The 23,418-nt window shown below is 27.2% G+C and overlaps 1 protein-coding gene across 6 annotated transcripts in view; it reads left to right on the forward strand.

Annotated features, from left to right (window-relative positions):
• The window catches only part of LRP1 (LDL receptor protein 1), a 137,418-nt gene that overhangs the window by 55,415 nt on the left and 58,585 nt on the right, over positions 1–23,418 (forward strand). For all 6 annotated transcript variants that reach the window (XM_087157618.1, XM_087157622.1, XM_087157620.1 and 3 more), the window contains exons 35-51: positions 483–610; positions 696–992; positions 1,963–2,091; positions 2,648–2,782; positions 4,324–4,455; positions 5,576–5,705; positions 6,874–7,152; positions 7,260–7,381; positions 8,761–8,910; positions 9,481–9,714; positions 13,568–13,748; positions 15,488–15,692; positions 16,451–16,637; positions 17,748–17,876; positions 18,635–18,760; positions 20,920–21,147; positions 22,595–22,747. In XM_087157618.1, coding sequence (XP_087013744.1) covers positions 483–610; positions 696–992; positions 1,963–2,091; positions 2,648–2,782; positions 4,324–4,455; positions 5,576–5,705; positions 6,874–7,152; positions 7,260–7,381; positions 8,761–8,910; positions 9,481–9,714; positions 13,568–13,748; positions 15,488–15,692; positions 16,451–16,637; positions 17,748–17,876; positions 18,635–18,760; positions 20,920–21,147; positions 22,595–22,747 — 2,945 coding nt within the window. The remainder of the gene's footprint in view (positions 1–482; positions 611–695; positions 993–1,962; positions 2,092–2,647; positions 2,783–4,323; positions 4,456–5,575; positions 5,706–6,873; positions 7,153–7,259; positions 7,382–8,760; positions 8,911–9,480; positions 9,715–13,567; positions 13,749–15,487; positions 15,693–16,450; positions 16,638–17,747; positions 17,877–18,634; positions 18,761–20,919; positions 21,148–22,594; positions 22,748–23,418) is intronic.

Raw genomic sequence — 23,418 nt, forward strand, 5'->3', positions numbered from 1 at the left:
TGGACTGTATCAAGGGGTGGTCCAAAATTTCCCAAGTAAAAGAGATGAATAAAGCTCTGGACTGAGATGTGGCGAGAGTTATTGTCATGAAGTAGCAAAAGTTTTTGTCAGCATGTCAGTAGGAAGCTTTGTAAACTTATCAACATATCAAATCTGCCAGTGAATGTATGCAGCGGACAGGTTTTTTGCCGACTAAAAATGCATCACTGACCGTACCTCAATATTTGTTATTAAAGTTGAACATTTTAAAGACACAGAACTAACTGTACAGGTTACCTACACAGCTGTAATTGAGCACAGTTGTTCCCAAGGAATGCTAGGATATGACACAAGTACTTGTTGCGACACACACGTCACCTATTAGTGTATATGACAAAATGGCCCTTACTTAAAAAACAGCCCTGGTATATAAAAATCTTATCGTTAGATTTTTTAAAATTTATTATTATTTGTCTTATGGAATAATTTAAAAAAAATTTTAGATGGCTATATTGGTCTGATCATGGAAATGCTGATGTAAATCCTGCTATCGAGAGAGCTAAAATGGATGGCACTTTTCGTGAAGTTATTCTCTCTGGTTCTTATGATAGTAAACTGAATACAGCTACAAGTATGTTTTTAATGTAATAGATTTATAGAGTACAAATTTAATAAATAGTAAGATTAACTTTTAAATCTTTCACTTTTTATGATAGGTTTATTTTTGGATTTTGATGTATCTGGACATTGTTTATATTTTGTGGATAGTACAAATAATGTCATCAAAAGAATCTTTCTTAACAATATGAAAGTAGAGACAGTGCCAATAAAAGTAGAATTTATTCAGAAACCATCAGCTCTTACTATTTACTATAACACTTTACTTTATGCCACGTTTGGAGATAGTGCCATTCATTCTGTTGATAAGTTGTCTGGAGAAAACCATACTGTTTTGAGAGAAAATACTGATGGTGTCTACGGTCTTAGAGTTTACGATGAACAGCTACAAAACAGTAAGTGTTATTTAAGGTTTCTTGATCTCTGTCAGAGTTTTCAAAAATACATTTTAAAATTTGTTTTTAGTTGAATCTAACAAATTAAATAATATTTTGTTTTTAGCTGCTATACTTAAGTTTTTGTAAATTTAAAAAAAAATATAGATTAACATTTGAATTTCAAGAGCAGATAAAATATTTTTTAAACCTGATCATTATAATAAATATTAAAATATAACTTTCTTAATAAATAATAATAAATATTAAAATGTAACTTTTATTTTCGTATGATATTCAATTTCTTGTAAATATCTTGACGAAAACTTGGTGAAGCTGCATGCAGTTTCTTTGCATGAAGCAAATTTTATTATCTTGAGCTATCTGGTTATGCAAATATTCTGTTGGTTAAGTAAATATTCTGTACTATTAACTCAAATGAAATATTTTAAAAAGGATGAAGTGAGTAAATACTAGGTGAAATAATTTTATGTTCTTAAAATTATTTGCAGTTAATTTTCCTTCAGTGAACTTAATTTTAAAAATGTTTTTATTCTTGTATTATATTCAATTTCTTATAAATAGCTTGACAAAAAATTGATGAAGTTGCATTTATTCACAAATTTTGTTATAAAATATTATTCTTTAGTTTAAGTTCTTACAAATCCTGATTAAATTTTGCCAAATATATTTTTCATTGTTGGGTAAACTGCTACATAAAGAGTAATTTTTTTTCTTCCTATAATGAAAAAATAGAAATATTTAAAAAATCAAACATATGTTTTATTATTGTAAATTTGCGTGTAATTAATGTTGGAACATAGTTTTTGTAATGGAAAATGTAATTTCATTTGTGACTAATTACTTATTGAGATTAAATTGAGACTAATAATAATAATTTTGTTTTGTGTATGAATTGCATTTTTTATTTGTCTTAAAAGAAGTGATTTTCATCGTCTCCATTTATTAAAAGAATACCTTATTTTTTCAGGAACAAACATTTGTTCCTTGAATAATGGAAATTGCTCTCACATATGTTTGCCTATTTCATCGATAGAGCGGGTATGCAAATGCACACTAGGTTATCATGAAGATCCCTCCAATGAAACTAACTGCATTGGTAAGACATTTTTTTTGTATTTGTATTTTAGACACTAGTTAACTTTTGTAATAATTTAATTTTATTCTCTGAAACCATAATTGTAAAATAAATAATTGTGTCAATTTTCCTGATTTTTTTTTTTTTAATTATATGATTGTCTTTAATAACTTATACAGCACTACTGCCCACTTTAAGCTTTGGCCGACTGAGCAATATAGATCCTAACCTTTCTGTTTTCAGCTTTTAACTTCCAGTTTTTCACCTTCAAAGTGGTTAGATCCTTGTTTTTATCGTCCAACCATCTCTCTTTCAGTCTTCCTCTTGTTCTTGAGTAGAAAAGTTTCCATTTAAAAAGACATAGAGAGAGACATTGAGAGATGAAGGCATATTGAAAGATTGTCTTTAATCACTTAGAACACTTTTAAAATAAAATTTTTTTGAATAGGTGAATACTTTTGTATAAATAAAATGTGTAAATTTTGTATATGTAATGTGAGTTGTAAATAATGTATATATGTAATGGGAATTTAAGTGGTCTTACTTTAATTGACTTTATTTAATCTTGTTTTTACAGGGACTAATGAATTCATTTTATATTCCTCCAACTGGGGGATCCATGGTATTGGTCTAAAGAAAACCGCTGAAGAAAATCCTGTACTTGCTCCAGTGTCTCGTATATCCATGGCTTCCTCTTTAGATTTTTATGAACGTGAGTGATATTAACTCTAAATTTCGTTGAATTTACTCTATAAAAATTCATTAACTGTTATTCTGGTCCAGTGGCGTACGCAGAATTTTTTCAAGGGGGTGTTCATAATTTTCTGAAACTACTAAAAGAAATTTGAGTCTGTAATAAAGCACTATTATTTCCCTAATTTAGACAGCTAGACAATTTTGACTTTTTATTTAGACAACATTGTTTGGTTAAATTTTGATTTGATTTTTTAAGTTTAAGAACATAATGTAATATCTTCTGAAAAAAGTCCAATGTCATATGGGTGGGAAGTAACACTTTGAGGGCCACTTTCACATTCATCAGATTTTGTTATGCTAGAAACGTTTTCTTCAACGAAAGTATCACATTTCTGTACAACAGAAAAACTTGCATTGATACTAGATGCTGTCACCTCACTAATTTCAGGTCGTGATATTTTCTCAAAATAATTAAAAATTGTTAAATTCTTACGTTTTGACATCCTAAAGATCCAAGAACAGTAAATATATATACAGGCACAGAAATAAATGCTATGCTCAGGGCCGGCGCTTACGCGGGGACCTAGGCCATTCAAATTTTTGGGGCCCTTCGATTAAGTTGTTTTCCTCGTATATTTTTTATTTATTCAAATATAAAAGTATTTATATATCATTTCATTTCAGAAAGCATGTTTAAAATTAAAATAAATAATAATAAATTGAATTTTACTTTATTTTGTTAAATTAGAGCTAAATTTTAATCATAACATTTTGAAAAAATTTTAATACGTATTTAAAATTGATTTTTTTAAAAACAATCATTGTTTTTCTTAATGTTTTAAAATTTAATTTCAAAAAAATCCATTTTAAGGGGACCCCTAATTATTTGATATTACATCATCCACTGTGCTCCGTTCCCCCTTTTATATAATTTTTCACCGCATCTCCAAAATTCTCGAATTGTCTCAAAGACGACAGCACGTCTAGGATTACAGAATCATCGCGTAAAGATCTCGTGAATGACAGCCAGTCTCGAAAACTATACTGGCAGGACAGAAAGGAACCAGTCCGTAACAGTATCACGTGAATTTGGTTTCAAAAGTACAACCCTATTATAGTAAATGTTTTTTCAGTATTCTGAGAAGTACCGTGAGAAAAAAAAGTAGGCATAAAGCAGATAAAAATATATTGTCTTAAAAAATAATAGCTCGCATAATTTCTACAAAAATTTCTATTTTTGCCATTTTGTCTGAGCTCAAGGGGGGTGTTTAAACCCCTAAACCCCTCCCTTGCGTACATCACATTTTCACTGTTTTATTAACTATGTATTTTGTTAATATATCTGTACAAAATATTATAATAATAAAAAGGAAATTGATTAGTGGTTCATTAAATATAAAATTATTTTAATCTTATCTTGTTAAAAAGACTTTATGAACAAAAAGTGATCGACTTTCAGTTAAGAAATCTAGTTAAATTAGAATTAATTGAACCCAAAACTTAATTTCTTGTTTTTATTGATTTTCATTTTTTTAATGATTGCTTATATTATTTCAGCGGAAGATTACATTTATTGGACGGACAGTGACGCTGGTATGATTACTAGAGTAAAACGTGACATGACTCATCGGGAGGTGGTTATAAAGGGTCTAGACTCCATTGAGGGATTTAGTATTGACTGGAATGCAGGTAATTTGAACTCATCAAACTACTTCACTTAAATGTACTAAAAAAAATTTGAAATTAAATTTAGTGACATTTTTTATTCATTAAAAATCTGCACTAATTTATTTGGAAGCTGTCAGAACTTTTCCAAAATAAGATTTTTTAGAATTTTTTTCACAACCTCCTTTTGTTCCTGAGAGTTGATGTGAATCTGGGGGAGGCACTATGTGCTAATCATACTAGTAATGGTCTCTAACAGAAAAAAAGATTAGTTATAAAGTTAACTCATTGATTGTCACTAGCACTGCTCATCACCAACCATAGCATTGATTATTTTTATAAAAGCAACTTTTTGATCAATATATTGAATTTTTAAAAATCTTGCTCTGAAAAGAATTGGTTTTAAACATACTTTTTACCTTTTTATTTGAAAACAACAGAAGCTTTCAAAAGGGGTAGAAGGAAGTGCACAATTTATAGTTAAATTTTTTTTCACATGCTCTTCCAACAGTATATTTTAAAGTATTAGATTTAAAATCTGTTCCACATTATCTTCTATCAAGATCAAAAGGAAATATTGATTAATTGTACGCAATTTTTCTGATTTGTTTGATCCAGTATTAAACAAATTAACCCTCTTATGCTTATGAGCAAAATTGCACTGAAATTTATGTGTAACACACTAATTGAAAGTTCCAAAAAACTAACACTCAGAGGGTTGATGAAAATAATTATTCCTCTGAAATTCTAGACAGCATTGAAAGAAAGTAGTGGAAGTTTGTTCCAACCCCCCTTTTTTTATCAAACACAGAAAAAACTCGAAAGAGCACTCTAATCCTATTTTTATGTTAAAAATTATGCATTGGAATTCATGCTGGTGTTCTTGACTTAAGATTATGTCTAGCTTTATTTGAAATAAATTTTATAACTACTTAAAGCAAGTTTTTTTCTACAAATCATAATCCAACGCAAGAATTACATTGAAATTCTTGGATTCGAGATTTAAATATTTCACGCTTGATACTGTTTTAAAATATATTATGATTTATCCTCAATATCAATGTTTAACTTATGTTTAGACTTACATTTAAATTTGTTCAAATTAAATTTTAAATAAACGTAATTAATTTTTATCATGTTGCAGGTAATATGTACTGGATTGATGCTTCGTTGGGTGCAATTGAAGTGGCACATTTGAATGGAAGCAACAGATATGTTGTAGTTTCTGGTAAAATGTCAAAACCAAAGAATTTAGTCGTTCATCCCTCTAAAGGGTAAGTTTTAAGTTATACACATAAGTTTTTACACCTTCTTTATTAATAAATTTTAGCGTATAAAAGTAAGTGTTATTATGTTAATCATAAAATATGCACCAAGCAACGCATCTTTTCGGAAACTTAACACATTCATAAGTAAGCAATACAATATTACAATATTTGATACAACTCCCTCTATTACAAAAGTATTTTGTGGTCCCAGGTAATTTACATGTGATTAAATATTATCCAGCCTTTTCAAAATTGTGATATTTTCTAAAGCAATAAGCCTTTTAAAACGATTTTCTTAAAAATTTCAACTTCATTTTCTTCCTTAATTATGATATTGGGTGCTACCTGTATGGAATAAATTGTGTATGTACATAATATGCGAATTTAAGACCTTATTTTTTTCACTTCTGTGACAAATGTTTTGTTTTTAATTTTAATTACTATTATCCTATCACTATTGTTTTGCGTATCAATAATATTAATTGCTGTGGTGGACCAGAGGATAGAGCTCTTGCCTTTCAATTTGGAGACCCAGGTTCGAATCCCAGCGATGACTGGTTGTTATGAATTCTGCATCTGGCTTACTACAACCACAGTGCTGATGTAAGATATCCCCAAAGGCTGACGGATCATTGGTTAGATTCCCCCTGCTGCCGGGTCAACCATGGGAGGTTTTTGTGGTTATCCTCTCCATGTATCGCAAACACAGGTTAGTTCCATAGAAAAAGTCCTCCACGAAGGCCAGTTTCTTCTGATATTTAATCACAAGATCCCTTGTCTTTTGAGTTGGGTAAAAAATTACAAGGTTATAGAGTTGAACGTTGGTAGTTGTAAACTCAGAATTGGATCGGCTGTTCAATGCCGGTTATGAAATAAAATAAAAGTGACAAATTAACAATGCTATTATGTTATCAAACTTATTGTTTTTAATATGATTTTCTATTCATTTGTGTAATTTTCAGTTATACACCAATTTACATTGGTCTCTTCAAAGATGTATAAACTGTGCCTTTCTGTAGTGAATACATTCATTTAAAATTTTGAAATAAAATAAATCATTTCCAAGTTTTGCATTGTGAAAAATTTATTGTAAACACAAAATACCAGTTTAGGTTGTAATATAGTGTTGTTAAATACAACTATATTTCTCAAATATAAATTTGAATATTTTTAGGCTAATGTTCTGGTGTGATTGGGAAATTCCTCCTAAAATTGAAATGGCAGCATTGGATGGTAGTAATAGGAGAGATCTAATAAATTCCTCTCTCCAGTTAGTCCAAGATCTTGCCATTGATTTTGAAGATGATAAACTGTACTGGACAGATATGCGCACCCGTACTATTGAAAGAATCAACCTAGATGGCAGTCAGAGAGAGGTTGTAGTTGGGCAAGATGTTATTGAAAAGCCTGTCTCTGTCGCAATTTATGGGGGCCATGTCTATTGGACTGAGATGTAAGCATGGTTTTTTTACTTCTGCATTATTTTTTTACACTTAAAATCAAATATAATGCAGTATTATTATAGTTTTTTAATTTTTGTCATTATTTATTTTGCTATAGTCAAAAATCTGGTGGTGCCATTTTTAAAGTTGATAAAAATGGAGAAAATAGAGATCTTATAAAGCACCAGCTAGAAGATTCCTTGAAAGATTTAGTGGTTTACCATCCACAGAAGTTGTCGGGTAAGTTTCATTTTATACAAAATTAGCTGCCTGTGCTACCAGCTGGCCTTCCTTCATGAACTCCCTGCCTGCTTCGTGGTTCCATGTTGACTTTATTATACACAAAATTACTTCTTCGTGGCACCAAGTTGCTATATTTGACAGCATTTTCAATCCTCAGCATTAGTATTTTGAGTGCAAATTGGAGGGTTAGAAACTTAACTGGGATGCGCCTGATGTAGTAATTCAGTACACCCATGGAAACTTACCGCTTTTCAGTTACACATAATCGTTCACCTGCACATTAAATCAGCTCTTTGTGGTAGAGATGCCACAAAGAACCTGTTGCCATAAACATGGGGGTAATTGGTGGTAACAAGTTATTTAGTTTAATATCAAAGGCTAATTATTTCTAATACCCCCAGTAATTACTGGGAGAGTAAGTGATCAGTTAATGAGTCTGGGCCTTACATTTTATGTATACAGATCTGTAAATAATCCATAGACTTGTAACTTATTATTTTTCTATAATAAGATAATAATTTCTATAATAAGGTATAGTTGGTAATTGTTGGGAACAAGTCATTTAGCATATTTTCAAATGGACTAATTATTTATAATTGCCCCAATAATTACTGGGTGAATTAGTGACGAGTCGGGACTTTGCTTTATATATTTACTCACATTTGTTAATAATCCTTAGGCTTATAACTTATTATTTTCTGTGTGAACAGTTATAAAGGAATTACCAAGTTAAATTCACTTCACTGGGGTTCACATTCAGGTTTCACTTGGGGGAAATTGTTTAGTTAAGAAGGATGATGCAGATAACTGGAGTCAGTGTTGTATTATCCACATTCATAATACCTAAATTAGACATGTAAGACATTGATTTTATGCAATGTGAAAAATGTCTAAGTATGATAAAATTAAGTTTAACACAATAGATATTCCATTACAATGATTTCTTATTTTTTCTATGCTCTGTTTGAATCTTATAATCATTGGCAAATTCTGCCTCCTAACTTAATAATTTTTAGTTTTTGTAACTTTTAAGTTAATTCTAACGTTAGACATGAAAGATATTAAGTTAGACGAGAATAATATTTGTTGGATTATCTATGTACATAATTAGGCTAGAAAGAAAATTTTTTTTATGCTATGTAAAAAAGAAAAATTGAATAATAATAAAAACTATATTTATTTTAATCTGATGAGTATCATATCAGAAATCGCAAGAGTGTCCTTTATGAATAATTTAGACACATTGTTAGACAAATGAGAATAAACCAGTAAAAATGATTGAATATTTTATTTTAACTTTTTTATGTGATGTCTCAATATAACTTTTAAAAAATGCTGCTATGTTCTTTTAATATTGTTTTACTTTTTTTGTGCAGAAAGCAATCCTTGTACTAGAAAATGTGAAAAAGGTATTTGTGAAAGTTCTGGCCAATGTGAATCCAACTTATGCTTATATCAAGGAAATGATTCTTACACATGTGCTTGTTCTCACGGCCAATTAGCTGAAGATGGACATTCATGCAAACGTATGCAACATATATAATATTATTAGTTTTATGAATAATTAGAAATAATAATAGTAAATCTTTTAGAAATAATGATAGCAATTAAGCTATTTTTAATGACATTTCCGTTTGAAGTGGTCAGTAAAGAATGACAAGCTGTTATAGATTATTGATTTTATAACAATGCTATATTCAGTTTTTGCTATTTGTTTTTGTTTATATAGTATGTCTGTGAAAATAAACGATTATGTCTTACACTACTGTCTACAAGTATGCTAGGTTCTGCCTTATGGTATTTAATTTGAAATTAAATAAAAAATTTAAGTTACTTTTTAAAAAACTTTTTAGGAAAATTTATTATTAAAAAAGTTTTTTTTTTCTCCAAAAATCTTATTTTCTTTAAAAAGTTAAATTGTTTTAAAAATAAATTGTTGTAGAATAATAAAGTAATACATTTTTCAGTAGACAGCTAAGTAATAAAACACTTTATATTGAGAAAGATAAAATAGCAATTTTTACTTATTTGTAATTTTGTAACATTGTTTCATTTTCTTCCATTTAATATTAAAAAATAAATATTTATAATTTTAGCATATGAGGCATTCATAATGTTTTCAAGAGTACTTAAAATCGACAGCATCCACATGTTTGATGAGAAAAATCCCAATGCACCTTTCCCCAGCATTAGTAACAAAATTCACATGAGGAACGTGATTGGTTTATCCTTCGACTATTTCGGCCAACGTCTTTTTTATTCAGATATACAGCGGGGCACCATAAACAGTGTACTTTTCAATGGTACAAAGCCAACAGTTCTTGTTGAAAGTAAGTGTTTTTCTTTTATTTTATGTAATTCTTTAATTCAATTATAATAGTTTATATAAGTTTTTGATTATTTTATCTAAGCTTATAATTTTTGCTGTATATACCATTCACTTTGCTCTTTTCAAAGAAGCCACTCAAAACTTGTAGAGTTAACAAAATCGTCAAACTTATCAACGATGGCTAGGTGATTTTTCTTCCGATAGATTTCTATCCATTGCAATTTATCCTGAATAGAGATATCAGATCGACTGGCCAAACAAGGATATTGACTTGCGCAGCCTCCTTTCGCCCTTCCTTATAATCAGATTTCTTTCACTATTGTCCGGGCTACAAATAAATTTGTTAAAATATGTGGTCCAGCCTTATTCTTGATTCTGTCCCCATGGACCTCACCAGATAGATTTTCTCAGGAAATTTTAAAATAGTTATGTTCATTAACAAACAGGGTTCGTTGATTTAAATCAGCTTGATTTAAATCACGATTTAAATCATGATTTAAATCAAATGATTTTTTTAAAAAAATCATTGATTTAAATCAACAAATTTTTTTTATCTATATATATTGATTTTAAAAGTTAAAAGACAGTGTTTTAAGTTTTTGATACTTTTATTATTTTCTTTTCTTAGTATTAAAATTTAATTTAAATAAATTGCTGCATTAATTAATTTTAGTTAACGAAATTACTTTCTTGGTGTGTGTTAAATTCCAACACATTTGAAATTACATTTTTAAAAATCTTTTGATTCTTGAGATTGAAAGTACAGATTAAAGTAAACATTTAATGCTGTCTTAATATAGACTTGCGTAACTGTAGAAAGTAATTAATAAACATGAATTTTTTTCAAAAAATAATACAAGTAATGTTAATTAAAATTCTACCTTTTAAATGAAAAAGCGTTAATTAAAATCTACATCATATTTTATTGATGGAAAATGTATATTTCTGGAGCTTGAGGTTATATTAAAAAGAAATTACCGTAATATGCCAAAAACAGAAAAAGAAAAAAAAACGGGCTGATGAATTCAGATGTTTTTTTTCCTATTGTAGTGTCATTCTTCCCTTTCAAACTCTTTCGAAGTCTATTTGATGCAGTAGGGTTATTAACTGGTATTTTTTTCTCATAATATGTTTACAGTATCTTTGACATTATCTGATTTTCTATAAAGAAATTTTGTGAAAAAAAATTCCAATGAATACATAGATTTTCTAATTTTTTTTAGCTTAACTTATCTATTTTGATATAGAATTAAAAGTGAATATTTTAATATAAAAATATATAGATTAAATATTTATTTATTTTTTGATGAGTACTTCAGATGTTTTTTTAACATTTATAAACACAGTCTGCTACATTTATTTTGTCATTTTAAAAATCATGAGAAAAAAAAAAGAAATCACAATTTTGAATTAAAGTTATGGTTTGCTAACTTAAACTTTGTTTTAATAGTTAAAGCACAGGGGTCTGTCCAAGCCGGTACCTTTACAAATTCAACATTAGGAAAAATGATAGAATAATCACACAAAATACTTATTCTTAAAATTTTATTTTTGTGTCTCGTAAGAAACAATAAATCCATATTTTTACTATATTTGTGTTGATTTTTTAATATAATTTTTAATTTTCGCAAAATAGGTACCTATCAGAAAGACCCAAACAGACCCCTGAAGTATTCTTTAAATTCTCTATTTCATCTAGTCTTTAAATTTTAATCATGCATTTCTTTCAAAATGGTTGCTATGCATTCAAAGCCATGTTTTAGTTAGAGCTTCTAAAATATTGTTACAATATAGTTTTAATATTAAGTTAATTTGTTTAAACATTTATAATTTTTTTAATCATAAATTAAAGTTCTTACAGTTTATTTGAATAAAAAAAAATCTGATGTAAATCAAAAAAATCTGATTTAAATCAAAAAAATCTGATTTAAATAAAAAAAATCTGATTCTTTTAAATTTTTTTAAAAAAATCAAAAAAATCACGAACCCTGTTAACAAATGGATATGACTATCTCCAGAATCACCTTTACCTTATAGGCATTTCTGACTGCCCTCTGTGTTCCATGAATTTTAATGACTTAGCAGTTTGCCCAACTCTGAACAATATTACTAATTCTTTGATCATTGACAAAAGGCTACTTTGTACAAAGCTTCTTGAAGGGAAATGACCAATGTGGCCAACTCCCTGACGGCAGGAAAAAAACTGTATATATTAATCGAATTAATAAAATATGTACTACACTTAACCCTTCAAATCCTTACAAATATTAAGAAAAGTTTAATATAGTAGAAATATGTTTAACAAAAAAGTTTGACACATATGCTGTAAAAATAGTACTAACAAATGCTTTTTTTCTGTTTTTACTTATATATTTCTAATTATTAAATTAAACCACTATTAAATTAAACTTGAAAAACTTTATGTTTAAATTAAAGTTGATTTTGTATAAAATGATACTAAAAAAATAATGGAATAAATTCATGTACTGTTAAATGAGTAATCAAGTAAAAGAAAGAAAAAAACTTTTTCTTTTGTTCTTTGTGGAGTTCTCTCAATTCAGCTTTTTAATTTTTATTCGAAACAAGTTTAGAGTTGTTTTAAAAAGGAATCTCAGCAATTTTACTTCTATTTGTTTGTTTGATAAATATAATATTATTATAATTTGTGAGTATAAAAATAATAAATAAAAAAAAAAAACATAGATGAAAAATTATCTGCACTTGTGCTCACTGCCTTGCTGGAAGATTTCAGCTATCGAGTTCTTTTTTTTAATTCTCACAGAAAGATAATTATCTTGAAGAAGCATACTCTCAGTCTGGTACTTTAAAATAAATTAGAGGTGCAAATGAGTTTTAAATGAATTTTTTTATTAAATCTGTGAGCTTTTTATGTAAAAGTGATCATAATTTCAACACTCAAAGTTATTTTCTTCCCTTACATTCTGCTTTTTCCATCTTTCTTGCAGCATATAAATTCCTTGTTAAAAAAACAATTGTTCTTTATCATCAATCCAAAAATTTTCTCTTCGTCTTATTGCCTGATATTCCCTGAAAGGATTGAAAGCATCATGTATGTCATCAGTTACAAATTCCTTACATTTGGATAAGTGAAATTACGTATTGATTCACTTCCCTAGATTCTGAAAATTCATTATTTTAACCTGAGTCATTCATTCAAAATTATCTTCAGTTCTGTATCGTTAAATGTTTCTTACCTTTCTTTATATTCTGATCTTGACTTAAAGTATCCTCAGTGGTAGACAGATAATGGTTTAGAATCCCCTTGTTGTCATGCTGACCATGGGAGGTTTTCATGTTTCCAATCCAAATGCGGGTTAGTTCGAACAAATAGTTTTCAATGAAGGTTAGTTTGTCCCGGGAGTTACCTTGTCTTCTGGTTTGGGTTCAAAATTACAAGGTGATAGCTGTAAACTCAAAAATGGGTTGACTGTACAACAATATTAATAAATACAAAGCTTAGCCTCTGTCTCAAAATCGTCACTGTTGAACAATCTAAACCAGTATTCATTAAAAAAAAAAAAATTTAAAAAAAATAATGGAGCATGGTCCCTACACCCAGCAATCAATGATTTTTAGCTGCTTAATGTTTTTTTTTGTTGTTGTTTCTTTTAAAACTTATGTGTATCTCTATGTAAGTTCCAAAAAAAGTAATTAAGGATAGATATTCCTGGTCTTAACAAGATAAATTTAAAAAAATTAAGCAATATAAATAAATATAAAGGTGAAATTAGTAGAATCATCAAATTAAATACTATTAGATGTTTCTACAAAATATTCATCACAAATACTGTTTCAAAAAATGTAATGCTTTGTTAACCTTTATATTTTGCCAGAGCAAGGATCTGTAGAGGGTCTGGCATATGATCCTGTGCATCAAGACTTGTATTGGACAAGCCATAGTGACAGTTCACTCAGTAGAATCAATTTGGCATCCGCAAATGCTTCTCCTGAAGTTATCATACAGCTTGGAGTTGAAGATAAACCTAGAGGCATCGATGTTGATAGTTGTGCTTCGTAAGTTTTACTGTTACATCTAAGTTTACTGTCATACTCTAGAATCATGTTAAAATTATATCAACTTTCTCAAGCTGTGTTTTGTTTTTTCACCAGTAAGAAGATATGCAAACCCACACAAGAGTTTGCCTAACTTATTGCTTAACTGATTCAGCTATTTAAATATAAAAATATGACTTTTTATATTTTTTAGTTTTTGTATGTTGTATTCGGTTTGTTTTGTATTTTGTTTATAAAAAAAATCAACTTTTTGTTTTGCTTATAATAATATAAACGCTTGATAAAAGTGCCAAGTATAGTTATGACAGTTTTTGAAAGCAATTTATTTCCCAAAATGTATAATTACTTAAAATTTTCTTGTAATAGATTCTTTGAATAGTTTATATTTATTCTTAAAGTAGGAAGAAATGTATATATTATTATAAGTTTGAGATTTCTTTGAACAAAGATACCTTGTTGGTGAGTTCCAAATAAACCTGCGAAGAAATTTTTTTTCTGGGAATTTTGGTTTTCAGCCAAACACAGATTTCTTACCTATTTGCTGTATATCTCTAACTATGTTAGATTCAGGGTCTCTAGGATTTTCCTACTGGTTGTCTACCAATCACAATTTTTTAAACAAAGTCACGAAATTTTTTCCTTTTTAGAGCTTCTTTAAATTTTTTTAAATGAACTTTATACAGTACAGAACCCGTTATCCAGAAATCAGAAAACTGGAAAACCAAAAAACCGGGACGAAATTCAATAAATTTTCCCGCCATTTTTAAAAATTTTTTTTTTTTTCCTTATAAGATTTTAGGATTTTTCTTTCTTTTTTGAAAGATGTTTACCTTACCATCGTTTTGGAAATAATCATTAGTGTTACTTCATCGTTTTTTCTTCTTTTTAAGATTATTTTCAAATAATTTTTTTTTTTTTTAGTTGAGTTTAACAATAAAAGAACGGCTTTTTGTAGCAATTCAGAAAACCGGAAAAATCAATTATCCGGGATAGTGATGGTCCCGATTGTTCCGGATAATCTGTTCCCTACCGTATTATATAACATTTTATTGTAATATTTAATTAAAAATATTTTTTTCTCTTTCATTTAGTGGTTGTATATTTTCTAGAGTATTATTCTATATTTTCCACCCATGAAAAAAGAGATTAGAATTTCACACTATTGATAAAATACGGCATCTACCAATTCTAAAAGGTTGATACATTCTTCAAATGAACATTTAAATAAAATTTTATCTTTTTAATATCAACTAGGGTCTTAGTATTGAACTTAAGGCAGGGATTTTTTATGTGTTGAGACTGTATTTTTTAAAAAAATTATAATTCTGGAGATTGTTTTTAAACTAAATATTTAAATTTTCTTTCTTGCAATAATCTTTATTTTAAAATCCTTTTATCTTTGACTTAAACTTTGATATTATTCATCTAAGTTTACATTCATCAAATATCATATTATATGGTTTGCAAAGTTCGATGGTGGAAAAGAGACTTGAATCATCATGCATTTATTCAAATTAAATTGCAAAATTTTTTTTGTGAAATTTATTTAGGTATAATTTGTAATGTAATGTAATTTTTTTATGGTATAATTTATTATTCATTTTCAAAATATTTTAAATAGACATGCTCTCATGCTATTAATCTAGTGTGCTACCTTTTTTAATTTTTCTATGCATTAATTTCTTTAATTTTTAGCATTTTTTATTTAATGATTTTGCAATACTATTAATTACTTTTAGGCGGATATACTGGACAAATTGGAATACCATGAATCCAAGTATTCAACGAGCATACCTGAGTGGGTTTGATCTTCATTCCATTATTGAAACAAACATTCACATGCCTAATGCATTAGCTTTAGATCACAAGTCTCAAAAATTGTATTGGTCTGATGCAAGGCTTGATAAAATTGAACGTTGCAATTTAGATGGAACTGAGAGATATGTAAGTTTTTTTCCTTCTATTAGATCCATTGTTCTACTTGAACTAATTTTTTGTACTATTGCAGTGTAACAAACATTTTGTTCAATTTTTATAAAATGTTTGTTTCTGTGTATGTTTTCTTTTGATCAATTCTTTCAGTCCTCTTTTTTAAATTTTCTGACACATATCTTGTGTATTCGTTGTATTAAAGTGGAAGAAACAACAAATAAGTCTTTTTGTTCTTTAAACAATTGTTTTAATTTCAGTCAATATTTATTTGTTTGATTTGCATCAGAAAAATTCATGGGCCAAAATAATAGTCAAGTTATTTTAATTATTAAGAAAAAGGATAATTACAACTAAATTTACTTAATTTAGTTGATCTTGTTTATAACAACCTTTAAAGAGTTGAGTTTTTTTTTTAAATAAGTTTTTTTCAGAAATATTTTTATTCTTAAAATACTAAGATGAATTGCACAATGTGGGAGTAATTGCCTAATGATGAAGAGACGAACATTCAATTTTTCCGTAGGAGAAAGATTCTTTATTAAGGTTAGCTAAATAACTGGTACCAGTTCATGCATTGATGACAAAGCAGTGGATTTTTCAAAGCCTTAGTACCTAGCTAATGAATAAGTAACATTCAGCTTAAAATGTGTGTATGAATGTTACCTCTGCATGTGCATTTCCTTTTTATATACATATCCAATTAAGATTAAATTTTTTACATTTTGCTTTACCCTTGTATTTTAATGACTGTTTTTTGGTTTACTGTTTAGGTTTTGCTAAGTGATCATCCTCAACATCCATTTGATTTAGCTGTTTATGACAATTACATTTTCTGGACGGATTGGGTTGCTCATGCTGTTATGAGAGCTGACAAAATTACTGGAGGAAATGTTGTCACGCTTCGTAAAAACATAGCACGACCCATGGGAATAGTTGCTGTTGCCAATGATACAGATTGTAAGTATCCTTTTTATTTTGAATTTATATTAATATAAATTAGTAAATAAAGTAAATAATTAATTAAAATAAATTATTAACCGTAAATGATATTCCCCTCCCCTTGTAAAGTATTAAAACGAACTATATTGTTTTGAAGCTTTACAATTATAGATTCATTATTAGGTTTTTGTATATTAATATTTGTTTTTATAAGAAAGCATTCTTTTCAGATCTGGGGTTGCCTGTGTCATTGTTGTTTATTAATTCATGTATATTATAGGAATAATATCGAATTCATTTATATGTATATATATTTTAAATTATTTAATAGTTGCAGCTTTTTTTAAACAATTTTGCTCTTTGTTTACAGTAATATTAAGTAAATGTTACCTAATAGTGCTATTCTTTTCAAGGAGAGTTTTAAAAATGTGTCATGATCAGAGAGGAATTTCAACATACATCTATATAATGCTCGCTCTTTTTTATTCAGACTCAACTTGAAAAGAAATTTTCTTTAGGTTCAGAAAAAAAATGCAACTTTGATGAATTATTTATAAATTAATTTGTAATCTAATATTTTACTAAATAAAATTATAAAACTACGACAAGTTTCTTTGGTTCTTAGACATTATACATTCTAAATTGAATTATTATTATTATTTTTTTTTCCAAATAAGTTCTAAATTTTCAGCTAAGATTTGTTTTAGTAATTATGCATTTAATTTTATGACATTAAGTATTAATGTGTAAAATTTAATTGAAAAATAACTTTTTTTTGTATTTAATGAGTTGGTTAAAAAAAGCATTTTAAATGTTTAAATTTTTTTTTAAAATTTCTTTTAACGTGACACCTTGTAACTCTTTAACTCCTTTTCTTCATTTAGATTCTAATTTCTCCATTTAGATTCTTCTCTTTAACTCTTTTTCTTCTAAATTTTAGAAGATATCTTTGTTTTTTCCCCTCAATATTATAAATATAATTTTTTTAAAAAGAAATTATGTACATATAATTTTGTGTTAACATTATGTCTCTATTTTTAATGCTTGTGAAATTGCAAAATTCTTCTGTTAAGGTTGTAAATAAAATTTAATTACAGTTAGAAAATATTAGATTGTTAATTCTTTCAGGTACTTTAAATCCTTGTCACATATTAAACGGAGGATGCCAAGATCAATGCAATGTTGCTGTGGATGGACGCGTGATATGCTCTTGCACATCAGGAAAAACGCTTCTTCCAGATGGCACTAGATGTGCAGGTTAAAAAAATACTTTCCAAAATAACATTTTCTTTTACTGCAAAATTTTATGATATTTTTAATATAAAAATTTGCAACCATTTGCTGTATTAAATATTTGTCTAAAAATATTTGTTTTCATTTGAAGTTTTAGCTTATTATTTTGTTATCTCCCTATCAATCATAAGAAGATAATTATTATATTGAAATTAATAAACAGAGAAGATCCAAATATCTTTGATTGTCATTAGCATAAAACTAATAAAAATCATAATGGTATTCACCATTAAATTATTCTATCCCTTATTAAATAGTATTTATCTGTAATATTTATTCATCATCCTTACTTAATATTATTTTCTGTTATTTTAGATTTTGTGTATTCAAAATAGAAAGCTTAAAACTAACATTGATGTTCTTTTATTACCTTACTAAGCAACATTTTATGATACACACATTTAGTTACAATTTCTACAATACAATTATTACAATAGTTACAAATAAGTTTTACTGTTTAATAAGTTACAAATAATTATGTAGATACCTTAAAATTAAATAATTTTCAATTTTGTAACTATATATTATTATTTTCAAAGAAAAAAATGATTTTAAAGTAATCTGAATCTTTAGGTAAAGCTAATAGCAAGTGAATAATAATATCATAAGCCAAAATAAATAATTATTTATTTGTTTGTGTGACATGTTTGATTGATTAAAACGTTAAATGTCAAATATAATAGAAATATTTTGGTTAGTAGAAAACTTGTTTCCATTTTTAGAAAGAGAAGCTAACTGTACAAAAGAAGAGTTTCAGTGTGGAAATGGAATGTGTATACCATTTGAGCTTACTTGTGATGGAGTTTCAGCATGTTTCAATGGTACAGATGAAGATGAACTATACTGCAGTATGTCACTTATCTTGAATTCTTTTTATGTATAATGTTTTTAATTTATTTAAAAGTTGAAACTTTTCTTTCTTAAAAAAATAATTTTGTTCTTTGCTTATAGTAATATTAAGAAATATTTTATGTTTTTGGTATAAGTAAATGTTACCTATTACTGCTCAACATTTTTTTTAAAAGAAAGATATAAAATGTGTCATAATCAGAGAGAAATTATTTTTTTTCAACATGCAACATTAACATAATCCTCCCCCCCTTTTAATTCAGACTCATTTTGTTGGTTTTTCGTAATGTTCAGAAAAAAGCGAAGCTTTTATGAATGAATTTTGTATTAATACAAGAAGTTTAATTGTTTTTTAGACATTTTATGTTAATTTTCTCAAATTAGTTAAAATATTTTGAGAAGTTTTGGTTTTTTAGTAATTATACGTTTAATTTCAGGGCATTAAATATTTATGCATTAAAAATATCATTCAAAAATAACTTTTTACATAATGATGAGTTATTGTGATTTAAAAAAAAACATTTTAAATGTTGAAATTTTTAAAAAATTTTTAATTAACTTTTTTTAACAATTTCCTTTTAACTTTTCATTTTGTTTTTTTAACTCCTTTTCTTCATTCAGAAAATATCTTCCTTTTTTTCCAATTTATCAATATAATTTTTTTAAAGAAATTATGCTGCATGATAAGGCAGTTAAAGCAGAAAAATGAAAAAAAAGCTCTATTGTTCTCACGTTATTCAGTTATATTAAATATTAATGTGTACTATGATAAATTCCTCATAATTCTGTCCGTATTTTTAACACTTGTTCATTTTGGTATAATGTAACCAAAATGAACAATTTCAAACAAAGTTAAAGAAGATTTTTACAATTCTTTATTTACAAATTATTTAATTATAAGCAAGAAAACCTGGAAAAAAGCGGAGTTTATAACTAAATTTTTGTATATCCGGCATGCAAAAGGTTGGTTATTATTTTTTAAAAAACTATATGTTATTTTAATATTTGTTTCTAAAAATTTTTATTATCCTGTGTGAAAGTTATTTTTAAGCAGGAATGTACAGCTTATGACTTTTGAATTGTCATTGTGCAGCTCTTGCCTTTCAGTCAAAACCTCATTAGCAAAAACAGCATAATTAGCATTTGAAACTAATTTCAATTGACTTTGAAAAAAATATCCAAATTATAACAGTGAAATTCCAAAATACTAAGGTAATAATTCAAAATGACAAGAAATTTAACTTTTAGCTTTTTTTCTTTTAAAAAGTTGATTTTTGTGAACATTTTTTGGTAAAAGAAATTTTTTTTTTTTATCACATTGTGGTAAATGCAAATTTACGCACTCGAAAGAAATGTAATTTTAGGATTAATTTGAAAGTCAAACAATTATTTTATACCTGTTAGTATATTGGTAAAAAAAATAGTATAATTATTTAGTAATTAAAAACCTACTTTAATTCTAGGAAAGATGCCAAAGTTTGCAAAACTAGTGTCAAAATATTCTATGCATATTTTGCAAATAAATATGTAATTTTATTTACTTTGTCTTTTAATTTTTAAGACGAATTGATATTGTGTTTATTGCACCAAAGAATGTCTATTTTGTATTGGATATCATAAGAACTTTTCTCTTTGTGGCAATCTATAAGCAAATTTTCTTTTCTGCTGCCTTCTTTGAAAGGTGTTGTCAGTTTTGTGATTGTAATTACGTTCACATTTATTCTATTGCAAGTGAACTGACAAAAAGTTATTTACATGAAATTCCTTTATTTTCTGAAACATATCTAGAAATATCTTTGAACAATCATTAATAATGTAGAATATAATGATTTTTTTAAAAATTATATAATATTATTTTGTTATGATAATTCTAAGTTATTGCAAAATATAATTAAAGAAACTTTGTAATAATAAATCACAATGTATCTTCAATCTTTAAACAATTATTAATAATGTAGAATGTGATAAATAATGTAGAATGTGATAATTTTTTTAAAATTACATAATATTTTACTAAACAATTCTAAGCCATTGCAAAATATAATTAAAGTAGCTTTGTAATAAGAAATCACAATGTATTTTCTGGCATGTCATGAAATTTTTTTTTTTGTGGTATCTTTGTATGTTTTAGCATCTTTTTTTTCTTCCAATTTTTAAGAAACCAGATCATGCCCATCGGAATTTTTCCATTGTGCTAATAACCGCTGTATTCCAAAGTCGAGAGTTTGTGATGGTCAAAACAGTTGTGGTGATTATAGTGACGAAAGCCAGTGTAGCTGCGGGGAAGAAAAATTCAGGTGCACTTTTGGTGGACCCTGCATTAGCCAATCATATCGGTGTGACAACGATCCAGATTGTCCTGATGCAAGTGACGAAATGGATTGTCGTAAGTTATCACGATTTTTTAAAAAAAATGTGTTAAGTTAGTTGTGAACTATAAAATATAAGATTATTAATTTATTTTTATATATATATATTTTTTAAAAAATCTTGTTAATTATTTTACCCATAATACAGAAGGAAAAATCTAACAGGAAGTAGTTGTATATTTTTATCAAAAGTAACATGATACTTCCAATTATTTTCCACAGTTTTACTTTTCCTGTTTTTTTTTATAGTATGTTTAAAAGATTTCAAGGACATTGTAAGATTTAAAAATTAAGTAATAAATTTGTCTATAATTAAAAAACATTCAAATTATTAATATAATTTTTTACACAGTTATGTAAAGATTATTTTCAATGAAATTAACAAATTTTTCACTAATGTTATATGATAGGTTTTGTCACAAAAAATAAAGAGTTTTACGTTGTGTTTGTATGTTTACATCAATTGAAAATTCTCCTGATAATCTCTAAAAAAATTCTTTGCCTCATTTTGAAAATAATCCAGAGTGCATTACATTTTTAATTCTTACAAATGAGAGTTAAGTACTTAAAAAATTATTTTGTCAAGCACTAAAATATTTTTTGTATACGATTTCAAATAATATTTTGCATTAAAGGATTTAAAATTAGTAAATTTGTATTTATAAAAATGTATCTTAGTATTAGATACTAAAAGATTATTTTGATCTAAATATATATAGAGAGATTTTTTTTTTTTTTTTTGTATAGTGTTATCTTAAGATTGTTTCTAAATGAAGTTAACACATTTTTTGGCTAATTATGTATGGTTGTTTTCATCAATCTTAGAAATAAAAATTTAATTGTACTTATAAATTTACTTCCGTGAGGACATTTTTTAATTACAATTTAGATATTGCATGTTTTGATGTGCTTTTCAATGTTGGACAATAAAATCTTTTAAATGTTATCATTATTAAAAATAGCTTAATTATTGAAACATTACAATGCTTAAATATTGATTATATACAAATGTTCAATAAAACGTTTTAAGCTGTATCATTAATATCATCTTAAATATTGAATGTATAACATGTATAATATTCTACAATGTATGGTCAATTGGTTTATGCTTTACCATCACTCTATTCCTGAATTACAGTTCGAGATATGGTTAGAATAATTTGTTTTGAAGTTTTTTGCATTGGTAGGTACAGAACAGAAGAATTAACCAAAGTAAACTTTTAGGGTGAAAGCAATATTATTCCTAGTCAAGCTCTTATTTTGATAATCAGGATTTTAAAATATTGAGTTTGAACATCCTGCCTATTTCAACAAATAAATTTTTTCTAATATTATTCACAATTTAGAATTAAATTTCTCTTTGCAGTAAATCTTTTGTTTTTAAATGAAAATTAAATCTTTTGTAGTTTATTCTTTCGTTGTCTTTATTTTCCCCTTCATTTACAAATTTTGCACTTTTAACAGCACAACCAGACTGCTCGCTTCATCCTTTGTTCTGGGATCCCTTACAAAAACTCATCAATTGTCAATTTACTACAGCCTGCATTCATCCTGCTTGGGTCTGTGATGGTCAAAATGACTGTTGGGACATGTCTGATGAAAAAGACTGTGAAGCAAGTAAGAATGATTATTTGATCAATAGATATGTATAATATACACAAGAGCCGTTCTGAGAAAATTTGTCACCATCGCAGAAAATGTTCTAGTATTACTTAACAAAAATCTCTTGTTCTAACTCGTTGGTCAGTCTGACAGAGTCTGAGATGAGAATTTTTTTCTCTGCTTCGCCTAGTCATACTTGTTCTGCAATGCTGTCTTTGCATTTGACTTTCAACCATGAGTTTTTTTCGCTTTTCCAATTTAATGAGAAAAAAAATCTGCCTTTTCAAAATAAGTTTCTTTTCGGAATTCCCAAGAAAAAAAAGGATTAGTTTTTACGATTTTGCCTACTTATACAAACGCAATTTAAAATTTATATTCTCATGATTTATAAACACACATTGTGATCTGTGTTAACATGATTGAAAATTATACATCGCGATTCATGTTCACATGATTTAAAACCTCACATTGTGTTTCGTATTTACACGATTTAAGTTTGTGCATTGTGTTTAGTATTTTTCACGATTTAAGTTTGTGCATTGTGTTTAGTATTTTTCACGATTCAAATATTGTGTTTCGTATTCTCACGATTTAAGAGCCACTATTATGATTTGATTCGTGTTCAAGTGACTTAAAAATTATTCATGGAAATTTGTATTCACCTGATTTTAAAATCAAACATCGAG

The sequence above is a fragment of the Parasteatoda tepidariorum genome, chromosome 2 (genome assembly GCF_982258835.1).
Source record: "Parasteatoda tepidariorum strain Cologne lab strain chromosome 2, Ptep-v5.0, whole genome shotgun sequence".
Classification (NCBI taxonomy): Eukaryota; Metazoa; Arthropoda; class Arachnida; order Araneae; family Theridiidae; genus Parasteatoda; species Parasteatoda tepidariorum.